The sequence below is a fragment of the Oncorhynchus clarkii genome, chromosome 6, assembly GCF_045791955.1.
Source record: "Oncorhynchus clarkii lewisi isolate Uvic-CL-2024 chromosome 6, UVic_Ocla_1.0, whole genome shotgun sequence".
In the NCBI taxonomy this organism is placed as follows: Eukaryota; Metazoa; Chordata; class Actinopteri; order Salmoniformes; family Salmonidae; genus Oncorhynchus; species Oncorhynchus clarkii.
The window spans coordinates 67,666,063-67,691,061 of NC_092152.1; the positions used below are offsets into that span (position 1 = coordinate 67,666,063).

The 24,999-nt window shown below is 41.5% G+C and overlaps 1 protein-coding gene across 3 annotated transcripts in view; it reads left to right on the forward strand.

Annotated features, from left to right (window-relative positions):
• The first annotated feature begins 457 nt into the window (after positions 1-457).
• Positions 458-24,999, forward strand: part of LOC139411510 (tyrosine-protein kinase Fes/Fps-like) — a 43,636-nt gene continuing 19,094 nt past the window's right edge. The window contains exons 1-7 of one of the 3 annotated variants that reach the window (XM_071157972.1): positions 458-640; positions 2,407-2,636; positions 3,989-4,162; positions 13,087-13,183; positions 13,450-13,633; positions 18,611-18,748; positions 18,860-18,979. In XM_071157972.1, coding sequence (XP_071014073.1) covers positions 2,412-2,636; positions 3,989-4,162; positions 13,087-13,183; positions 13,450-13,633; positions 18,611-18,748; positions 18,860-18,979 — 938 coding nt within the window. In that variant the 5' untranslated portion in view covers positions 458-640; positions 2,407-2,411. Of the gene's footprint in view, positions 641-2,324; positions 2,637-3,988; positions 4,163-13,086; positions 13,184-13,449; positions 13,634-18,610; positions 18,749-18,859; positions 18,980-24,999 lie in introns of those variants that run through there. The other 2 variants (XM_071157973.1, XM_071157970.1) reach the window with 2 other exon arrangements.

Here is a 24,999-nt window from a genome sequence, read left to right on the forward strand (position 1 = left end):
TTTCTAATATTCCCGATGGGGAAAATGTATGTAGGAAAACGATTGGAACAATTTCCCTGTTTGCCCGCTAGGTTTTATGGGTATTATGACTCATACTGTGATGGTGCATTCCCATGCATGTACATTTCATACTTATACATTTCATTGTGCTGTAGGTTGGTGTTATGTATGTGGCAGGTGTTCTACAGCATTTTCAGAAAGTATAATTTTGGATCATGAATGTCACTCGGGCAAGTGCTCTAGGCCAATCGCTGCTCAAGCTAATGTTGTGTTCCAATTTAGTCACCTGTTTACCGTAATTATTGTCCCCGTTAATCCACGCAGTTAATGAGCTGTTATGTTTTTGAACCGTGCTGTACACATAGACATTAAAACCAGGGCTGTACCAAGCCTTCCGTCCCGAAGAGGACGCAGTCACTAACCTCCCCAGTCAGTCCCGCTTTGATAGGACAGCGCTGGCTTCCTGCTTTTTATGTTTCTGATGCGAGTATGGTCGCCGTGCCAGACCAGCGATATCAATACTACCTCACTGTAACAGTTTCTGTTGGCACAATTAATGCCTCCTCGATAAGAATTGTCATAGCCTACATATTCTGTAAATACTTGAAACGTCGGAGTGAACTGCTTGCAATAACCTGAGGTGAGAATATTTTTTTGTCGACGTAAACTACACTACAGTATACTATTATTTAACTCCTAATGATAGCCGACATGGGCTATTGATAATGATACCATTTGTATCGGATTCAACAGCTAGCTAGCTACACATGCACATCTCCCTATGAAGTTAGAGAAAGGATTTTATGTGATCGAATTTCGATCAAGGTAAACTCAGCAGGGCGGGTTTACATGTTCAGTTGAAGGTTTCGTCAACACATTACTCATCCCTGCTTTATGTACACAGAACAAATATATAAATGCAACAATTTCAAAGATTTTACTGAGTTACAGTTTATATAAGGAAACCAGTCAAGTGAAATAAATAAATTAGGCACTAATCTATGGATTTCACATGACATGCATCTCTTGGTCACAGATACCTTAAAAAAAGGGGCGTGGATCAGAAAACCAGTCAGTATCTGGTATGACCATAATCTCATTCTCATAGAGTTGATCAGGCTGTTGATTGTGGCCTGTGGAATGTTGTCCCACTCCTCTTCAATGGCTGTTCGAAGTTGCTGGATATTGGGTGGAACTGGAACACGCTGTCATATACGTTGCTCCAGAGCATCCCAAACATGCTCATTTCGGTGACATGTCTGGTGAGTATGCAGGCCATGGAAGAACTGGGACATTTTCAGCTTCCAGTAATTGCGTACAGATCCTTGTGACATGGTGATGTACATTATCATGCTGAAACATGAGGTGATGGTAGGGGATGAATTCCATGACAATGGGCCTCAGGATCTCGTCACGGTACCTCTGTGCATTCAAATTTGCCATTGATAAAATGCATTTATGTTTGTTGTTCATAGCTTATGCCTGCCCATACCATAACCCCACCGCAACCATGGGGCACTCTGTAAACAACGTTGACATCAGCAAACTGCTCACCCACACGACGCCATACACGTGGTCTGCGGTTGTGAGGCCAGTCGGACTTACTTTCAAATTCTCTAAAATTAAGCTGGAAGCGGCTTATGGTAGATACATTAACATTCAGTTCTCTGGCTACAGCTCTGCTGGACATTCCTGCAGTCAGCATGCCAGTTGCATGCTCTCTCAATTTAAGAGATCTGTGGCATTGGGTTATGTGAGAAAACGGCACATTTAAGAGTGCCCTTTTTTGTCCCTGGCACAAAGTGCATGTGTGTAAACATCATGCGCTTTAATCAGCTTCCTTGATATGCCACACCTGTCAGGTGGATGGATCATCTTGGCAAAGGAGAGTGGTTATGGTTGATGCCAGAGTTCCACAGTAGGCTGCATTATATTAAGCCTCAAGTTCAACTTACTTTACCATTCTACTCTGTACTAGTATAATAACTCACTTAGTAAAATTATACTAAAACCAATAAACAGTTTAGAGTCGTGTCACCCTTCTGATCAGTTCTGTATTTCAAGAGGAAGTGCCTCCTAACTGTTTTCTCCCTTGAAAATAAGTCACCCAGAAGTGAAACCCTCCACATGCCACAACTTGTTTAAATAATCAGTTGTGTAGTCTTGGTATTATTTATATACCTTGCCTCGCAAGTTTAACTAATTCACCTGACTCTACAGTCCAGTAAAGAAAGTACACCCAAAGTTCAGAGTAGACTGAGGATAAATCCCATGCATTCTCATTCAGTTTTTATTTTAATCTTTCTGCACCTTATTAGCCAGGTCACATGTGTGTGGTTTATTCTCACATCCACTCCAGTGTTTACTGTCTACAGTTTGACTGGGTTCCCACTCCTCTGGGTGCAGATCTGATGGGGTTTGGGGAGGACCTGTGGTGTCCCCAGGCCCACGCGGCCCTGATGCGGCTGCAGGACTCGGAGCTGCGTCTGATGGAGGTGATGAAGAAGTGGATGAGCCAGCGGTCCAAGAGCGACCGGGAGTTCTCTGTTCAGCTGCACCAGATGGCTGCCATGGTTGAGAAACTGGAGGGGCCCCAGCCTGGGGGAGGACCGGACTACATCAGCCAGCTCAATCAGGTACTCTCTGGGTCTATTTGATTGACATTTTTTCTTGTTGACCGCACCTCTTTTGATTTGAATGAAACTTTCAATACATATTTGCCCGTCATAGAAGTGGTCAGAAAGTAACTTTTTGGACCTGAATGCCAAAACATTTAGAAGATAGAAGTGCTCAATGTTGAACCATTTTGCGTACCCCGCAATGAGACATCCATGTCTTCGTCACTGGAAAAGATAAACGGTTGGGTTTGATATAATTTAAAAGCTTACAAACAGGGTTGTCATTATTTTATTATTTATTGAAAAAAAATCTATAATAATAAAACCATTTTTTTAACCTTTAATATCAATTATTTAACACGTGAATTTATTTTACAATTTTCTCATATGTTGTAGCTTAGACCCTATTTTACATCATCTGATGTGTTTGTGTAGTGCCTGCCATCAGTTGATACACATCATGCTCTTGAGTACAGGGCGGGTGACAGTTGTTTGAAATTATACTGTCAATCTTCCATAGGAAACCTATTACATTTTTTATTATTCGAACCAGTGACTGCAGTGACGCCTCTAGCCATTCCTATTTAAGTTGACATTCGACGGTGGGTGGGTCAGTTGCCATTTTTGTGGTAGTAATTGGAAGTAAAAAAGTATATTACATTTCAATGATGTACCAGCTAAATTGCAGTGGTCTGGGATATGTCCATATGTTTTCATGACACCCACCCTCTTTTCAAAAGTATACTGCGTCTCAACCGATGGAGGGAACAATATAAACATCTCAGATTATGTAAAATAGGGTCTAAGCTACAACATAAGGCGAAACAAAAAAAACGTACTTTACTCATTTGTAGGTAATTGACGTTAAAGGATAAAAAATGACATTATTTTTTGTTTGACAACCCTGTTAAAGTTTTAAAATTATGTCAAACTCAACCATTTATCTTTTCCAATGATTAAGACATGTACAGTATGTCTCATGGTGGGGTAGGCGAAATGGGTCAACTTTGAGCACCTCTAACTCCTAAATGTCTTTGCATTCCGGTCCATTAAGTCCCTTTCTGACCACTTACTTCAACCATGGGCAAATATGAATGGGAAGTTTCATTCAAATCAAAAGGGGTGCGGTCAAAAAGTGATTGAAATAAAGTGGAATGACCCTTACACTATATCAGTGGGTTTTAGCAAGCTCACTGGTTTAGACATGAGACCACATCCACCCCCAGCTGCAATGTGGACTTGACCTTTCAAACATTATTGATGATTGAGCATTACGTTTGATCAGTAGATGGCGATATGCAGAGTATTCACTTTATTAATTCTGTCTCTCCCTGTCTCTTTTTCTCTCTCTGGCCTCCTTCCTCTTTCAGTCGTGGGGTGTGCTGGTGGCTCAGACGGAGAGTTTAAGTCGTGTGATGCGGCGGCAGTCTGAAGACCTGCAGGTTGGGCCTCTCAGCAAACTGACCCTGCTGATCAGAGACAAGCAGCAGCTCAGGAAAACCTACACAGAGCAGTGGAGCCAGCTCAGCCAGGAGCTCAGCAGGGTCAGACACACACACACACACACACGACTGCACGCACACACACAAACAGATGAACATATCACTGGAAGGATATTGACCTCATCCCGTCAGTAGAGGATGCCTGGTTACTCTTCAAAAGTGCTTTCCTCTCAATCTTAAATAAGCATGCCCCATTCAAAAAAAATTAGAAATAAGAACATTGGTTCACCCCAGACTTGACTGCCCTTGACCAGCACAAAAACATCCTGTGGCGTTCTGCATTAGCATTGAATAGCTCCCGCGAGATAAAAAACTTCAGGGAAGTCAGGAACCAATATACTCAGTCAGTTAGGAAAGCTAAGGCTAGCTTTTTCAAACAGAAATTTGCTTCCTGTAGCACAAATTCCAAAAAGTTTTGGGACACCGTAAAGTCTATGGAGAATAAGAGCACTTCCTCCGAGCTGCCCACTGCACTGAGGCTAGGAAATACTGTCACCTCCGATTAAATCTATGATAATCGAGAATTTCAAAAAGCATTTTTCTACGGCTGGCCATACTTTCCACCTGGCTACCCCGGCCAACAGCTCTGCACCCCCTGCAGCAACTTGCCCAACCCCCCCCCCGCTTCTCCTTCACTCAAATCCAGACAGCTGATGTTCTGAAAGAGTTGCAAAATCTGGATCTTTACCAATCAGCTGGCCTAGACAATCTGGTCCCTCTCTTTCTAAAATGATCAGCAACCCCTATCACTAACCTGTTCAACCTCTCTTTCGTATCGTCTGAGATCCCCAAAGATTGGAAAGCTGCCGTGGTCATCCCTCTCTTCAAAGGGGGAGACACTCTACACCCAAATTGTTCAGACCTATATCCATCCTGCCCTGCCTTTCTAAAATCTTCGAAAGCCAAGTTAACAAACAGATCACCGACCATTTTGAATCCCACTGTACCTTCTCCACTATGCAATCTGGTTTCTGAGCTGGTCATGGGTGCACCTCAGCCACGCTCCTAAAGATCCTAAACGATATCATAACCGCCATCGATAAAAGACAGTACTGTGCAGCCGTCTTCATCGACCTGGCCAAGGCTTTCGACTTTGTCAATCACTGCATTCTTATCGGCAGACTCAATAGCCTTGGTTTCTCAAATGACTACCTCGCCTGGTTCACCAACTACTTCTCAGATAGAGTTCAGTGTGTCAAATCGGAGGGCATGTTGTCCGGACCTATGGCAGTCTCTATGGGGGTGCCACAGGGTTCAATTCTCGGGCCAACTCGTTTCTCTTTATATATCAATGATGTCGCTCTTGCTGCTGGTGATTCTCTGATCCACCTCTACGCAGACGACACCATTCTGTATACTTCTGGCCCTTCTTTGGACACTGTGTTAACAAACCTCCAAATTAGCATCAATACCATACAACACTCCTTCCGTGGCCTCCAACTGCTTTTAAATGCTAGTAAAACTAAATGCATGCTCTTCAAACGATCGTTGCCCACACCCGCCCGCCCGACTAGCATCACTACTCTGGATGGTTCTGACTTAGAATATGTGGACAACTACAAATACCTAGGTGTCTGGTTAAGACTGTAAACTCTCCTTCCAGACTCACATTAAGCATCTCCAATCCAAAATGAAATCTAGAATCAGCTTTCTATTTTGCAACAAAGCCTCCTTAACTCATGCTGCCAAACATACCCTCGTAAAACTGACTATCCTACCCATCCTTGACTTCGGCGATGTCATTTACAAAATAGCCTCCAACGCTCTACTCAGCAAACTGGATGTAGTCTATCACAGTGCCATCCGTTTTGTATGCTCTCATTGTCTGGCCCGCACTACATATTCATCGCCAAACCCACCGGCTCCAGGTCATCTATAAGTCGTTGCTAGGTAAAGCCCCGTCTTATCTCAGCTCACTGGTCACCATAGCAACACCCACCCGTATCTCTGGCTCCAGCAGGTAAATTTCACTGGTCATCCCCAAATCCAACACCTCCTTTGGCCGCATTTCATTTCAGTTTTCTGCTGCCATTGACTAGAACGAATTGCAAAAATCACTGAAACTGAAGTCTAATATCTCCCTCTCTTTCTTTAAGCATCAGCTGTCAGAGCAGCTTACCGATCACTGTACCTGTACACAGCCAATCTGTAAATAGCACACCCAACAACCTCATCCTCCTATTGTTATTTATCCTCTTGCTCTTTTGCACCCCAGTATCTCTACTTGCACATCAGCATCTGCACATCTATCACTCCAGTGTTAATGCTAAATTGTAATTATTTCACCTCCATGGCCTATTTATTGCCTTACCTCCCTACTCTTCTACATTTGCACACACTGTACATATATTTTTCTATTGTGTTATTGACTGTACGTTTGTTTGTGTAACTCTGTGTTGTTTTTGTTGCACTGCTTTGCTTTATCTTGGCCAGGTCGCCGTTGTAAATGAGAACTTGTTCTCAACTGGTCTACCTGGTTAAACAAAGGTGAAATAAAAAAAGGAAATGTACAAATAATAATTATCAAAAATCCTGTTTCACAAAGGGCTATTACTGTAAGACTATTAATATTACTATTATTAAGGCGTATTGCGCCTACATACCTTTCATAGGAATACTGTTATCACCTGAAACAAACAGTCAAAACAGACGGTCCCCGTGTAGTAATATCTGTTTTATGATGTTCTTCATTTGAAGATCGTGGCGTAGGTTGCAAAGAAAGCTGTTTTAAACTTTGGGCTTGAAATAGTTAAAAGAACCACAAATGTGTGAATATAATACATTCCCTTTTCACCAGTGTGGATATGCAGCAGGCGCTCCTCATTGAGATGCAGAGCTGCACAGTTATTGCAACTTCATTAACAGACAGCACTCAGTTGAAATGAAAGCCAATGGGCTGTAACTGAGTTTGGCCATTGTTGTCTAATTGAGAACTGCTCTTGCATAGCAAATGCATTTTGATGAGCAAAAGCCATCGGGGACTTTAATGTGACAATAGTTTTTGCCCTTTCCATGGTTTCTATCATTACCCTATTACTGCGAGCAAATGATGTGTTAATCTTTAATGAATTGTTAGGTTTATGGGTTGCAGTTTGTACATTGCCTGGGTCAGGTTTTGCCTTAGTACCCCTGTATAGTACACTACAAACAAGTCACAGGCGTCATGCAGACATCCTCTGCACTTTCGTAGTGCAATGTATAATTAACCTTTTGTGAACTTTTGTGAAACACCACAGCACAGTTGAAAAATATATGGCAAATAGAAATCAAAACTGGATGGTGTTCAGAGATAGATGGGAGGGGTTGAGTGGTTGAAGGATGGGATTAAAAACAAACAAAAGATTACTATTGTAAAATATGCTGTGTCTGTAAATCAATCAATCAATCAAATGTATTTATAAAGCCCTTTTTACATCAGCCTATGTCACAAAGTGTTACACAGAAACCCAGCCTAAAATCCTAAATAGCAAGCAATGCAGATGTAGAAGCACGGTGGCTAGGAAAAACTCCCTAGAAAGTCAGGAATCTAGGAAGAAACTTAGAGAGGAACCAGGCTATGAGGGGTGGCCAGTCCTCTTCTGGTTGTGCCGGGTGGAGATTATAACAGTACGTGGCCAAGATGTTCAAACGTTCATAGATGACCAGCAGGGTCAAGTAATAATAATAATCACAGTGGGTGCAACAGGTCAACACCTCAGGAGTAAATGTCAGTTGGCTTTTCTAGTCTATCGTTCAGATTTAGACAGCAGGTGCGGGTGAGTGGGGGGGGGGGATACTTAAATTCACACAGGACACCGGATAAAACAGGAGAAATACTCCAGATATAACAGACTGACCCTAACCCCCGACACATAAACTATTGCAGCATAATTACTGGAGGCTGAGACAGGAGGGGTAGTATGTAGAAGCCTATTTTATTTGTATTTTATTTTTATTTCACCTTTATTTAACCAGGTAGGCTAGTTGAGAACAAGTTCTCATTTACAACTGCCATCTGGCCAAGATAAAGCATAGCAGTGTGAACAGACAACACAGAGTTACTTACACATGTAGTAAACAATTCAATAACACAGTAGAAAAAAAAGAGAGTCTATATACATTGTGTGCAAAAGGCATGAGGAGGTAGGCGAATAATTACAATTTTGCAGATTAACACTGGAGTGATAAATGATCAGATGGTCATGTACAGGTAGAGATATTGGTGTGCAAAAGAGCAGAAAAGTAAATAAATAAAAACAGTATGGGGATGAGGTAGGTAAAATTGGGTGGGCTATTTACCGATAGACTATGTACAGCTGCAGCGATCGGTTAGCTGCTCAGATAAGTGTTGTTAATTATTTTACTCCAATTAGGGGAGGGATGGTAGGGTTAGGGGAAATAATAAAGGAACATATATGGGGGGGGGGGATTTGTGTGTGTGTGTGTGTATATATTCAGTTGAAGTCTGAAGTTTACATACAGTGGGCAAAAAAGTATTTAGTCAGCCACCAGTTGTGCAAGTTCTCCCACTTAAAAAGATGAGAGAGGCCTGTAATTTTCATCATAGGTACACTTCAACTATGACAGACAAAATTAGGGAAAAAAATCCAGAAAATCACATTGTAGGATTTTTAATGAATTTACTTGCAAATTATGGTGGAAAATAAGTATTTGGCCACCTACAAACAAGCAAGATTTCTGGCTCTCACAGACCTGTAACTTCTTCTTTAAGAGGCTCCTCTGTCCTCCACTTGTTACCTGTATTAATGGCACCTGTTTGAACTTGTTATCAGTATAAAAGACACCTGTCCACAACCTCAAACAGTCACACTCCAAACTCCACTATGGCCAAGACCAAAGAGCTGTCAAAGGACACCAGAAACAAAATTGTAGACCTGCACCAGGCTGGAAAGACTGAATCTGCGATAGGTAAGCAGCTTGGTTTGAAGAAATCAACTGTGGGAGCAATTATTAGGAAATGGAAGACATACAAGACCACTGATAATCTCCCTCGATCTGGGGCTCCACGCAAGATCTCACCCCGTGGGGTCAAAATGATCACAAGAACGGTGAGCAAAAATCCCAGAACCATACGGGGGGACCTAGTGAATGACCTGCAGAGAGCTGGGACCAAAGTAACAAAGCCTACCATCAGTAACACACTACGCCGCCAGGGACTCAAATCCTGCAGTGCCAGACGTGTCCCCCTGCTTAAGCCAGTACATGTCCAGGCCCGTCTGAAGTTTGCTAGAGAGCATTTGGATGATCCAGAAGAAGATAGGGAGAATGTCATATGGTCAGATGAAACCAAAATATAACTTTTTGGTAAAAACTCAACTCGTCGTGTTTGGAGGACAAAGAATGCTGAGTTGCATCCAAAGAACACCATACCTACTGTGAAGCATGGGGGTGGAAACATCATGCTTTGGGGATGTTTTTCTGCAAAGGGACCAGGACGACTGATCCGTGTTAAGGAAAGAATGAATGAAAACCTCCTTCCATCAGCAAGGGCATTGAAGATGAAACGTGGCTGGGTCTTTCAGCATGACAATGATCCCAAACACACCGCCCGGGCAACGAAGGAGTGGCTTCTTAAGAAGCATTTCAAGGTCCTAGAGTGGCCTAGCCAGTCTCCAGATCTCAACCCCATAGAAAATCTTTGGAGGGAGTTGAAAGTCCGTGTTGCCCAGCAACAGCCCCAAAACATCACTGCTCTAGAGGAGATCTGCATGGCGGAATGGGCCAAAATACCAGCAACAGTGTGTGAAAACCAAAGACTTACAGAAAACGTTTGACCTCTGTCATTGCCAACAAAGGGTATATAACAAAGTATTGAGGAACTTTTGTTATTGACCAAACACTTATTTTCCACCTTAATTTGCTAATAAATTCAGTAAAATTCCTACAATGTCATTTTCTGGATTTTTTTGTTGGTTGGTGGCTGGTTGGTGGTTGGTGGCTTGTTGGTTGGTGGCTGGTTGGTGGCTGACTAAATACAGTTGGTGGCTGACTAAATACTTTTTTGCCCCACTGTACACCTTAGCCAAATACATTTAAACTCAGTTTTTCATCATTCCTGACATTTAATCCAGTAAAAATTCCCTGTTGTAGGTCAGTTAGGATCACCACTTTATTTTAAGAATGTGAAATGTCAGAATAATAGTAGAGAGAATGATTTATTTCAGTTTTAATTTTTTCATCACGTTCCCAGTGGGTCAGAAGTTTACATACACTCAATTAGTATTTGGTAGCATTGCCTTTAAATTGTTTAACTTGGATCAAATGTTTCAGGTAGCCTTCCACAAGCTTCCCACAATAAGTTGGGTGACTTTTGGCCCATTCCTCCTGACAGAGCTGGTGTAACTTTTAGGCCTCCTTGCTCGCACACACTTTTTCAGTTCTGCCCACAAATGTTCTATGTGATTGAGATCAGGGCTTTGTGATTGCCTCTCCAATACCTTGACTTTGTTGTCCTTAAGCCATTTTGACACAACTTTGGAAGTATGCTTGGAGTCATTGTCCATTTGGAAGACACATTAATTTCCTGACTGATGTCTTGAGATGTTGCTTCAATATATCAACATAATTTTCCTTCCTCATGATAACATCTATTTTGTGAAGTGCAACAGGCCCTCCTGCAGCAAAGCACCCCCACAACATGATGCTGCCTCCCCTGTGCTTCACGGTTGGGGGTGGTCTTCTTTGGCTTGCAAGCCTCCCCCTTTTTCCTCCGAACATATCGATGGTAATAATGGCCAAACAGTTCTATTTTTGTTTCATCAGACCAGAGGACATTCCTCCTATAAGTACGATCTTTGTCCCCATGTGCAGTTGCAAACCGTAGTCTGGCTTTTTAATGTCGGTTTTGGAGCAGTGGCTTCTTCCTTGCTGAGCGGCCTTTCAGGTTATGTCAATATAGGAACTGTTTTACTGTGGATATAGATTCTTGTGTACCTGTTTCCTCCAGCATCTTCACAGGGTCCTTTGCTGTTCTGGGATTGCATTGCACTTTTCGCACCAAAGTACGTTCAACTCTAGGAACCAGAAGGTGTCTCATTCCTGAGCAGTATGACAGCTGTGTGGTCCCATGGTGTTTATACTTGCGTACTATTGTTAGTACAGATGAACGTGGTACCTTCAGGCCTTTGGAAATTCTTCCCAAGGATGAACCAGACTTGTGGAGGTCTACAATTTATTTTCTGAGGTCTTGGCTGATTTCTTTTGATTTTACCATGATGTCAAGCAAAGGGGCACTGAGTTTGAAGGTAGGCCTTGAAATACATTCACAGGTACACCTCCAGTTGACTCAAATTATGTCAATTAGCCTATCAGAAGCTTCTAAAGCCATGATATTATTTTCTGGAATATTCCAAGCTGTTTTCAAGGCACAGTCAACTTAGTGTCTGTAAACTTCTGACCCACTGGAATTGTGGTACAGTGAAATAATCGGTCTGTAAACAATTGTTGGAAAAGTTACTTGTGTCATGCACAAGTAGATGTCCTAACCGACTTGCCAAAACTATAGTTTGTTAACAAGAAATTTGTGGAGTGGTTGAAAAACGAGTTTTAATAACTCCAACCTAACTGTATGTAAACTTCCGACTTCAACTGTGTATATATACAAATGGGGGATTGGAAATGATGCAGACAATTACATTGATGGAAGCCACAATCTATCTGCAGTAATAAATCTGATGTACCCCCTAAAAAATAGTTATTTTTAACCTTTAGATCAGTGGTCACCAACCAGTCAATTGCGGTCGACTGGTCAATCTCAAGGCATTCCTAGTCGATCACCAAACATTTCTGTAAATAAAACTACGATAAAGCCTTGTTCCTATTTTTTATTTTGTTTTGTTTTTTTGTTTCATGCTGTTGGCGGTAGGTGCACTTCATTCAGCAGCCCCAGTCCCGGGAAGGCAAAGTGTTCCCATTTTTAACCATTTCATGTGTCAGAAGGTAGAACTCCGCCTACCCGGCAAACCTAGAGAACAAATCAAGTGCACCGTCATTGTCATAGCAAAGTTGATACTGTGAAATGTTAAAACTAATACAGCAAAGAGCTACTGTTTTTATGAGTAATTTCATGTTTAAGTTGTTGTTCAACACTGTCAGCACCTTGTTCAACACTTTTATAAGCCATAAAATACACTTTCTCACTACTTCCACTCATGCTACAACCAGCACTGCAGCTGCAATGAATGATTGTATCAAATTTTTGATAAGCTTGCATTGTTGTTATTATTAGTGGCTTGTCTTTTTTAATATCGAGGAATATTTCTCTTTCTCTGATCATAGGAATAACAACATGAATTGGTACATAAGGCAGAAATAATGCAGTGTGACTTGAGTTTTGCCATCAGCTAGAAGACTGTTCTCTTTTCTCAGCGGAGGGACCGCTGCTCCCTGCCTCCCCTCAGACTGAACATCAGATGCAGGCCATCAGTCCAGTAAAATAATAATAATAATACTATGCTCACTCAGCTCTGCCTCACAAGTACTACAACAAATGATCTATTCCCAGTGTGATCATATACCTACATTTTTTAAATATAATTTCAAAATTGTCTGAGAAGAACATAATTGGCAGGGCAATTCAAGCATAGCCAATATACAGTGATAATGTATTTGGCCTATAGCCTACTGCACGAACATCATTGCTACAGAACTGTTTTTAATTGGTTAATGTTACATAGGCATTTTGACTCAGAAAGTGATCATGACTCAGAAAGTCACTCCCACTTTTAACAAACCACACCCGTATCACTTGTTTGTACAGTATCACCTCCACTCCTTTTTAAGTACATTTATGATCCCCTCCTTTCCCTCTGATGACAGTGCTGTGTGGTTAGATAGTAGACATGTATTTGAGGACTCTCATTGTTCTTAGAGAGTGGCTGAATAGCTCTCTACTCATCCCATTTGTTCTTCAATTTATGCACCTTGTTTGGATGAGGTAACACTAATATACCCTTTCCATTTGTCAGGTGACTCAGACAGAGCTGGAGAGGCTGAAGGCCAGCTATAGACAGCTGGTGAGGGATGCAGGGCAGGCAAAGAGGAAGTACCAGGAGGCCAGTAAAGGTGGGGAAGCTCACTCTTGCTCCATATCATTTCTCCAAACAACACAGACACACTCTCACTTTGACTGACTGAAAGGATTACATTCTGGACAACAGATGATCATTACCTCCTGATATTTCTGTTTAGACAACTGATGTCCTATTGATTCACCAAATTAACACAGTTGATCATATTAGTAGTGACTATTTGTCATGTGTATTGTTTTTCCACTTCTATGCTACATTTGTGTGTGTTCTACTGATATATATAATCTTGTGTTTGTTTAGATAAAGAACGTGAGCGTGCGAGGGAGCGCTATGTAAAGGCTACTCTGAGGCTCCATGAGCTTCATAATGAGTATGTTCTGTCAGTCAGAGCAGCCCAGGTGTACCATCAGCACCACTACAGCCAGGCCCAACCTGCCCTGCTCATGGCACTACAGAGCCTACAGCAGGAGATGGTACTCGTACTGTAAGTGTGTGTGGGTGAGTGAGGGGAAAGCACAACTCTGTCAGTGAATTCCCAGTCAGTGATGATCATATTGTGTGTGTACAGCGCGGTAGGGAAGTACTGTGACTCTATGGTCATCCCATTGTTACACTGCATGGTTTTGTATCTCACCTAATATCCTTCCCTTTTGATGGTAAGATTTCAAGTGCTCTCATGAGAAGTTTGACATAATAGTTTTGGGCTGTTGTCCAAACACACATAATGTAATCAATACTGGCCCTGGAGACCCACAGGGTGTGCAGGCTTTTGTTGCAGCTCTGTACTATACATACAGTGCCTTCGGAAAATATTCAGACCCCTTGACTTTTTAAACGTTTTGTTACGTTACAGCCTTATTCTAAAATTGTTGAAATAAAACAATTTCCTCAGCAATCTACATACAATACCCCATAATGACAAAGCGAAAACTGTTTTTTATACATTTTGCACATAAAAAACTGAAATACCTTATTTAGATAAATATTCAGACCCTTTGCTATGAGACTTGAAATTGAGCTCAGGTGCATCCTGTTTCCATTGATCATCCTTGAGATGTTTCTACAACTTGATTGGAATCCACCTGTGGTAAATTCAATTGATTGGACATGATGGTTTGTATTATTGACTGTATGTTTGTTTTACTCCATGTGTAACTCTGTGTCGTTGTATGTGTCGAACTGCTTTGCTTTATCTTGGCCAGGTCGCAATTGTAAATGAGAACTTGTTCTCAACTTGCCTACCTGGTTAAATAAAGGTGAAATAAAAAAAAAATGTTAAAAAAATTGGAAAGGCACACACCTGTCTATATAAGGTCCCACAGTTGACAGTGCATGTCAGAGCAAAAACCAAGCCATGAGGTTGAAAGAATTGTCTGTAGAGCTCTGAGACAGGATTGTGTCGAGGCACAGATCTGGGGAAGGGTACCAAAACATTTCTGCCGCATTGAAGGTTCCCAAGAACACAGTGGCCTCCATCATTCTTAAATGGAAGAAGTTCGGAACCGCCAAGAGCAATCGGGGGAGAAGAGCCTTGGTCAGGGAGTTGATCAAGAACCCGATGGTCACTCTGACAGAGCTCTAGAGTTCCTCTGTGGAAATTGGAGAACCTTCCAGAAGGACAACCATCTCTGCAGCACTCCGCCACTCAAGCCTTTATGGTAGAGTGGGCAGCCGGAGACCACTCTTCAGTAAAAGGCACATGACAACCCACTTGGAGTTTGCCAAAAGGCACCTGAAGACTCTCAGATCATGAGAAACAATATTCTCTGGTCTGATGAAACCAAGATTGAACTCTTTGGCCTGAATGCCAAGCGTCACGTCTGGAAGAAACCTGGCACCATCCCTACGGTGAAGCGTGGTGGCAGCATCATGCTGTGGGGATGTTTTTCAGTGGCAGGGAGACAAGTCAGGATCGAGGCAAAGATGAACGGAGCAAAGTACAGAGAGATCCTTGATGAAAAACCTGCTCTAGACCTCTCATGACCTCAGACTGGGGTGAAGGTTCACCATCCAACAGGACAACAACCCTAAGCACACAGCCAAGACAACACAGGAGTGGCTTCGTGACAAGTTTCTGAATTAAAATAATAATAATAATTTCAACTTTATTCAACCAGGTAGGCCAGTTGAGAACAAGATCTCATTTTCAACTTGTGACCTGGCCAAGATAAAGCAAAGCAGTGTGACCAAAAACAACAACACAGAGGATAAACAAAAGATACAGTCAATAACACAATAGAAAAGTCTATGTACAGTGTGTGCAAATGTAGTAAGATTAGGGAGGTAAGGCAATAAATAGGCAATGGTGGCGAAATAATGACAATTTAGCATGAACACTGGAGTGATAGATGTGCAGATGATGATGTGCAAGTCGAGATACTGGGGTGCAAAAGAGCAAAAAAATAAATAACAATATGGGGTGGGTGTGCTATCTACAGATTGGCTGTGTACAGGTAGAGTGGTTGGTAAGCTGCTCTGACTGCTGATGCTTAAAGTTAGTGAGGGAGATATGTCTCCAGCTTCAGTGATTTTTGCAATTCGTTCCAGTCATTGGCAGCAGAGAACTGGAAGGAAAGGCGGCCAAATGAGGTGTTGGCTTTGGGGATGACCAGTGAAATATACCTGTTGGAGCGCGTGTTGCTATGGTGACCAGTAAGCTGAGATAAGGCGGGGCTTTACGCAGCAAAGACTTATAATTGACCTGGAGCCAGTGGGTTTGGCGACGAATATGTAGCGAGGGCCAGCCAACAAGAGCATACAGGTCGCAGTGGTGGGTAGTATATGGGCTTTGGTGACAAAACGGATGGCACTGTGATAGACTACATCCAATTTGCTGAGTAGAGTGTTGGAGGCTATTTTGTAAATGACATCGCCGAAGTCAAGGATAGGTAGAATAGTCAGTTTTGCGAGGGTATGTTTTAGAGGTCGACCGACTGATTTTTCAACTCCGATACCGATTATTGGAGGACCAAAAAAAGCCGATACTGATTAGTCGGCCGATTTTTATTTGTTTATTCATTTTTAAATGTTTTTTTAAAAATTATGTTTTTTATATATATATATATATATATATATATATATTTGTAATAATGAGACAATTTCAACAATACTGAATGAACAATGAACACTTTTATTTTAACTTAATATAATACATCAATAAAATCAATTTAGTCTCAAATAAATTATGAAACATGTTCAATTTGGTTTAAATAATGCAAAAACAAAGTGTTGGAGAAAGTGCAATATGTGCCATGTAAAAAAGTTCATTGCTCAGAACATGAGAACATATGAAAGCTGGTGGTTCCTTTTAACATGAGTCTTCAATATTCCCAGGTAAGAAGTTTTAGGTTGTAGTAATTATAGGACTATTTCTCTCTCTACCATTTGTATTTCATATACCTTTGACTATTGTTCTAATAGGTACTTTAGTATTGCCAGCCTAATCTTGGGCTTGAAGTCATGAACAGTGCAATGCTTGAAGCATTGCTAAGAGGTGCTAGCAAATGCAGGAAAGTGCTGTTTGAATGAATGCTTATGAGCCTGCTGCTGCCTACCACTGCTCAGTCAGACTGCTCTATCAAATCATAGACTTAATTATAATATAATAACACGCAGAAATTACGAGCCTTAGGTCATTAATATGGTCAAATCCGTAAAACTATAATTTCGAAAACAAAACGTTTATTCTTTCAGTGAAATACGGAACCGTTCCGTATTTTATCTAACGGGTCGCATCCATAAGCCTACATTTTGCTGTTACAATTCACAACCTTCAATGTTATGTCATAATTATGTACAATTCTGGCAAATTAGTTCTCAATGAGCCAGGCGGCCCAAACTGTTGCATATACCCTGACTCTGCGTGCAATGAACGCAAGAGAAGTGACACAATGTCCCTAGATAATATTGCCTTCTAACATTTAATTTCTTTTAACTAAATATGCAGGTTTAAAAATATATATACTTGTGTATTGATTTTAAGAAAGGCATTGATGTTTATGGTTAGATACATTCGTGCAATGATTGTGCTTTTTTCGCAAATGCGCTTTTGTTAAATCATCCCCCGTTTGGCGTAGTTGGCTGTCTTTGTTAGGAAGAAAGTCTTCACACAGTTCGCAACGAACCAGACGGCCCAAACTGATGCATATACCCTAACTCTGTTGCACAGAACGCAAGAGAATTAACACAATTTCCCTAGTTAAAAGAAATTCATTTTAGCAGGCAATGTTTACTAAATATGCAGGTTTAAAAATATATACTTGTGTATTGATTTTAAGAAAGGCGTTGATTTTTATGGTTAGGTACACATTGGTGCAAAGACAATGCTTTTTTGCGTATGTGCTTGTTAAATCACCCGTTTGGTGAAGTAGGCCTTGATTCAATGATAAATTAACAGCCACCGCATCGATTATATACAACGGAGGACAAGCTAGATAAACTAGTAATATCATCAACCATGTGTAGTTAACTAGGGATTATGTTAGGATTGATTGTTTTTTTATAAGATAAGTTTAATGCTAGCTAGCACCTTACCGTGGCTCCGTGATGCACTCGCATAACAGAGACTGCCTCGTGGAGTGTAATATAATCGGTGTCCAAAAATGCAGATTACCGATTGTTATGAAAACTTGAAATCGGCCCTAATTAATCGGCCATTCCGATTAATCGGTCGACCTCCAGTATGTTTGGCAGCATGAGTGAAGGAGGCTTTGTTGCAAAATAGGAAGCCGATTCTAGATTTAATTTTGAATTGGAGATGCTTAATGTGAGTCTACAGTCTAACCAGACACCTAGGTATTTGTAGTTGTCCACATATTCTACGTCCGAACCTTCCAGAGTTAGTGATGCTAGTCGGGCGGGCGGGTGCGGGCAGCAATCGGTTGAAGAGCATGCATGTCCTTGAGTGGCTCAGCCAGAGCCCGGACTTGAACTCAATCAAACATCTCTGGAGAGACCTGAAAATAGCTGTGCAGCAACGCTCCCCATTCAGCCTGACAGAGCTTGAGAAGATCTGCTGAGAAGAATGGGAGAAACTACCCAAGTACAGGTGTGCCAAGCTTGTAGGATCATACTCAAGATGAATCGAGGCTGTAATCGCTGCCAACGGTGCTTCAACAAAGTAGTGAGTAAAGGGTCTGAATACTTATGTAAATGTCATAGTTCTGTTTATTTTGATTTTTTATGAATCAGCAAACATTTCTAAACAGTTTTTGCTTTGTCATTATGGGGTATTGTGTGTAGATTTAATTTTAGAATAAGGCTATAACCTAACAAATGTGGAAAAAGTTAAGGGGTCTGAATACTTTCCGAAGTCACAGTACCTATTTAATAACTGATCATCAAGCCTTTGATTAGATGGTGCATTAGTGCTGGGCTAGAAAAAAGCCTGCACACCCAGTGGGTCCCCAGACCAGGATGGAATAATACAGCCCTGACCTCTGACTTTTGCCCTGTAACCCAGGAAGGAGATCCTGCAGGAGTACTATGACATGTCCAGTATGCTCCAACATGAGGTCGTATCTGTCCACGAGGAGATGTCTGCTGCTTTGATGGCCATAGAGCCACACAGAGAGTACGAGAGCTTCATCCAACAGAACAGGTATTCAGCTGCAAGTCACTCTGGATAAGAGAATCTGCTAAATTACTCAAATGTAAATATTCAGATCTTAGTGCAGTCAAGAGGCTGAAAAGTTTCACCATGTGTGTTCAGGTCTGTAGGGGAGGTTCCGGTGTGTGTGGAGTTTGACTCTGGTCTTCTGGAGAACACAGATCGACTAAAGACTGGAGAGCTGGAACTAAATGAGCTTACAGTGGAGGGGATCCAGTACAGGTTAGTTTATACGCACACACAGACACAGCGCAATCAAAAAGTATTCAGACCCCTTGACTTTTCCCCCAAAAAGCCTCATTCTAAAATGTACAAACAAAAAAAATCCTCATCAATCTACATACAATACCACATAATGACACAGCGAAAACAGGTTTTTATAATTTTTTTCACATTTATAAAAACAAAAAACAGATACCTTATTTACTTAAGTATTCAGACCCTTTGCAATGAGACTTAAAATTGAAATCAGGTGCATCCTGTTTCCATTGATCATCCTTGAGATGTTTCTACAACTTGATTGGATTCCACCTGTGGTATATTCAATTGATTGGACATGATTTGGAAAGGCACACGTCTGTCTATACAGTAAGGTTCCCACAGTTGACAGTGCATCTCAGAGAAAAACCAAGTCATGAGGTCGAAGGATTTGTCCGTAGAGCTCTGAGACAGGATTGTGTCGAGGCACAGATCTGGGGAAGGGTACCAAAACATTTCTGCAGCATTGAAGGTCCCCAAAAACAGTTGCCTCCATCATTCTTAAATGGAAGAAGTTCGGAACCGCCAAGACAACCTAGAACTGGCCGCCCGGCCAAACTGAGCAATCGGGGGAGAAGAGCCTTGGTCAGGGAGTTGATCAAGAACCCGATGGTCACTCTGACAGAGCTCTAGAGTTCCTCTGTGGAGATTGAAGAAACTTTCAGAAGGACAACCATCTCTGCAGCACTCCGCCAATTAGGCCTTTATATTTGAGTGGCCAGCCGGAAGCCACTCTTCAGTAAAAGGCACATGACAGCCCGTTTGGAGTTTGCCAAAAGGCACCTAAAGACTCTCAGATCATGAGAAACAAGATTCTCTGGTCTGATGAAACCAAGATTGAACACTTTGGCCTGAATGCTAAGAGTCACGTCTGGACTAAATCTGGCACCATCCCTACGGTGAAGCGTGATGGCAGCATCAAGCTGTGGGGATGTTTTTCCGCGGCAGGGACTAGGAGACTAGTTAGGATTAGAGGTTGTCCGATTAATCGGCATTGCCGATTAATTAGGGCCGATTTCAGGTTTTCATAACAATCGGTAATTGCCATTTTTGGATGCCGATTATGGCCGATTACATTGCATTCCACAAGGTTACTGCGTGGCCACCTGTTACCTGAGTGCAGCGAGGAGCCAAGGTAAGTTGCAGGCTAGAATTAAACGTATCTTTTAAAAAACAATCAATCTAAACATAATCACTAGTTAACTACACATGGTTGATGATATTAGTAGGTTAACTAGCTGCATTGCATATAATCAATGCGGTGCCTGTTAATTTATTATTGAATTACAGACTACTTCGCCAAACGAGTGATTTAACAAAAGCACAATCGTTGCACGAATGTACCTAACCACAAACATCAATGCCTTTCTAAAAATCAATACACAGAAGTATATTTTCTTTAAACCTGTATATTTAGTTAAAATAAATTAATGTTAACTAGGAATATTGTGTCACTTCTCTTGCGTTCATTGCACACCGAGTCAGTGTATATGCAACAGTTTGGGCTGTCTGGCTCGTTGCGAACTAATTTGCCAGAATTTTACATAATTATGACATAACATTGAAGGTTGTGCAATGTAACAGCAATATTTAGACTTAGGGTTGCCACCCGTTCGATAAAATACGGAACGGTTCCGTATTTCACTGAAAGAATAAAAGTTTTGTTTTCGAAATTATATTTTACGGATTTGACCATATTAGTGACCGAAAGCTCGTATTTCTGCGTTTATTATATTATAATTAAGTCTATGATTTGATAGAGCAGTCTGACTGAGCAGTGGTAGGCAGCAGCAGGCTCGTAAGGACTCATTCAAACTTTACTCCGTTTGCCAGAGGCTCTAAGCAATGCTTGACCACAGAACTGTTTATGACTTCAAGCCTATCAACTCCTGAAATTAGGCTGGCAATACTAAAGTGCCTATTAGAACATCCAATAGTCAAAGGTATATGAAATACAAATGGTATAGAGATAAATAGTTGACGCGTCATAATTCCTATAACTACAACCTAAAACTTCTTAACAGGGAATATTGAAGAACTGGGAATATTGAACCACCAGCTTTCATATGTTCTGAGCAAGGAACTTAAACATTAGCTTTTTTTACATGGTACATATTGCAATTTTACTTTCTTCTCCAACACAATTTTTTTTCATTATTTAAACCAAATTGAGCATGTCTATTTATTTGAGACTAAATAGATTTTATTTATGTATTATGTTAAGTTAAAATAAGTGTTCATCCAGTATTGTTGTAATTGTGTGTGTGTGTATGTTTGTACACTGTGTGTGTATGTATGTATGTATATATCGGCCGATTTTAATCGGTATCGGCTTATTTGGTCCTCCAATAATCGGTATCGCTGTTAAAGAATCATAATCGATCGACCTCTAGTTAGGATGGAGGGAAAGATGAACGGAGCAAAGTACAGAGAGATCCTTGATGAAAACCTGCTCCAGAGTGCTCAGGACCTCTGACTGAGGCGAAGGTTCACCTTCCAACAGGACAACTACCCTAAGTACACAGCCAAGACAATGCAGCAGTGGCTTTGGGACCAGTCTCTCTGAATGTCCTTGAGTGGCCCAGCCAGAGCCCGGACTTGAACCTGATCGAACACCTGTGGAGAGACCTGAAAATAGCTGTGCAGCGACACTCCCCATCCAACCTGACAGAGCTTGAGAGGATCTGCAGAGAAGAATGGGAGAAACTCCCCAAATACAGGTGTGCCAAGCTTGTAGCGTCATACCCAAAAAGACTTGGCTGTCATTGCTGCCAAAGGTGCTTCAACAGAGTACTGATTAAGGGTCTGAATACTTAAGTAAATGTGATATTTCCGTTATTTAAAAAAATAAAAATGTATAAAAAACTGTTTTTGCTTTGTCATTATGGGGTAATTTGTGTAGATTGATGTGGATAATTATTTATTTTTTTAAAGTCTGTAACGTAACAATAAAAACAGGCCAAACAGTTCTATTTTTGTTTCATCATACCAGAGGACATTTCTCCAAAAAGTAAGATTTTTGTCTCCATGTGCAGTTGCAAACCGTAGTCTGGCTTTTTTATGGCGGTTTTGGAGCAGTGGCATCTTTCTTGCTGAGCGGCCTTTCAGGTTATGTCGATATAGGACTTGTTTTACTGTGGATATAGATACTTTTGTACTGGTTTCCTCCAGCATTTTCACAATGTCCTTTGCTGTTGTTCTGGAATTGATTTGCACTTTTCGCACCAAAGTATGTTCATCTCTAGGAGACAGAACGCGTCTCCTTCCTGAGCGGTATGACGGCTGCGTGGTCCCACTGTGTTTATACTTGCGTACTATTGTTTGTACAGATGAATGTGGTACCTTCAGGCGTTTGGAAATTGTTCCTAAGGATGTAGCAGACTTCTGGAGGTCTACAAAAAAAGTTTCTGAGGTCTTGGCTGATTTCTTTTGATTTTCCCATGATGTCAAGCAAAGAGGCACTGAGTTGGAAGATAGGCCTTGAAATACGTCCACAGGTACACCTCCAATTGATTCAAATGATGTCAATTAGCCTATCAGAAGCTTCTAAAGCCATGCCATCCTTTTCTGGAATTTTCCAAACTGTTTAAATGCACAGTCAACTTAGTGTATGCAAACTTCTGACCCACTGGAATTGTGATACAGTGAATTATAAGTGAAATAATCTGTCTGTAAACAATTGTTGGAAAAATGTCTTGTATCATCCACAAAGTAGATGTCCTAACCAACTTGCCAAAGCTATAGTTTGTTAACAAGAAATTTGTGGAGGGGTTGAAAACTAGTTTTAATGATTCCAAAGTGTATGTAAACTTCCGACTTCCACTGTGTGTGTGTATATACAGTGGGGAGAACAAGTATTTGATACACTGCCGATTTTGCAGGTTTTCCTACTTACAAAGCATGTAGAGGTCTGTCATTTTTATCATAGGTGCACTTCAACTGTGAGGGACGGAATCTAAAACAAAAATCCAGAAAATCACATTGTATGAGTATTTGATCACCTACCAACCAGTAAGAATTCTGGCTCTCACAGCCCTGTTATTTTTTCTTTAAGAAGCCCTCCTGTTCTCCACTCATTACCTGTATTAACTGCACCTGTTTGAACTCCTGTCCACACACTCAATCAAACAGACTCCAACTTCTCCACAATGGCCAAGACCAGAGAGCTGTGTAAGGACATCAGGGATACAATTGTAGACCTGCACAAGGCTGGGATGGGCTACAGGACAATAGGCAAGCAGCTTGGTGAGAAGGCAACAACCGTTGGCGCAATTATTAGAAAATGGAAGAAGTTCAAGATGACGGTCAATCGCCTTCTGTCTGGGGCTCCATGCAAGATCTCACCTCATGGGGCATCAATGACCATGAGGAAGGCGAGGGATCAGCCCAGAACTACACGGCAGGACCTGGTCAATGACCTGAAGAGGGCTGGGACCACAGTCTCAAAGAAAACCATTAGTAACACACTACGCCGTCATGGATTAAAATCCTGCAGAGCACGCAAGGTCCCCCTGCTCAAGCCAGCGCATGTCCAGGCCCGTCTGAAGTTTGCCAATGACCATCTGGATGATCCAGAGGAGGAATAGGAGAAGGTCATTTGGTTTGATGAGACAACAATATAGCTTTTTTGGTCTAAACTCCACTCGCCGTGTTTGGAGGAAGAAGAAGGATGAGTACAACCCCAAGAACACCATCCCAACCGTGAAGCATGGAGGTGGAAACATCATTCTTTGGGGATGCTTTTCTGCAAAGGGGACAGGACGACTGCACCGTATTGAGGGGAGGATGGATGGGGCCATGTATCGTGAAATCTTGGCCAACAACCTCCTTCCCTCAGTAAGAGCATTGAAGATGGGTCGTGGCTGGGTCTTCCAGCATGACAACGACCCGAAACACACAGCCAGGGCAACTAAGGAGTGGCTCCGTAAGAAGCATCTCAAGGTCCTGGAGTGGCCTTGCCAGTCTCCAGACCTGAACCCAATAGAAAATCTTTGGAGGGAGCTGAAAGTCCGTATTGCCTAGCGAAAGCCCTGAAACCTGAAGGATCTGGAGAAGGTCTGTATGGAGGAGTGGGCCAAAATCCCTGCTGCAGTGTGTGCAAACCTGGTCAAGAACTACAGGAAACGTATGATCCCTTTAATTGCAAACAAAGATTTCTGTGCCAGATATTCAGTTCTGCTTTTCTGATGTATCAAATACTTATGTCATGCAATAAAATGCAAATTAATTACTTAAAAATCATACAATGTGATTTTCTCTCACAGTTGAAGTGTACCTATGATAAAAACAATTACAGACCTCTACATGCTTTCTAAGTAGGAAAACCTGCAAATCGGCAGTGTATCAAATACCTGTTCTCCCCACTGTATATACACACACATTCTCATTCAAGTGTTTTTATTTATTTTTTACTATTTCTACATTTAAGAATGATAGTGAAACATCAAAACTATGAAATAACACATGAAATCATGTAGTGACCGTAAAAGTGTTAAACAAATCAAAATATATTTTGTATTTGAGATTCTTCAAATAATCACCTTAATGCCTTGATGACAGCTTTGTACACTCTTGACATTGTCTCAACCAGGTTCACCTGGAATGCTTTTCCAACAGTCTTGCCAACAGTCTTGAAGGAGTTCCCACATATGCTGAGCACTTGTTGTTTGCATTTCCTTCACTCTGCAGCCCAACTTATCCCAAACCATCTCATTTGGGTTGAAGTCGGGGGATTGTGGAGGCCAGGTCCTGATGCAGCACGCCATCACTCCTTCTTGGTCAAATAGCCCTTACACAACCTGGAGGTGTGTTGGGTCAATGTCCTGTTGAAAAACAAAGGATAGGCCCACTAAGCCTAAACCAGATGGAATGTCGTATCTCTGCAGAATGCTGTGGTAGTCATGCTGGTTAAGTGAGCCTTGAATTCTAAATAAATCACAGAGTGTGTCACCAGCAAAGCATCCCCACACCATAACACCTCCTCC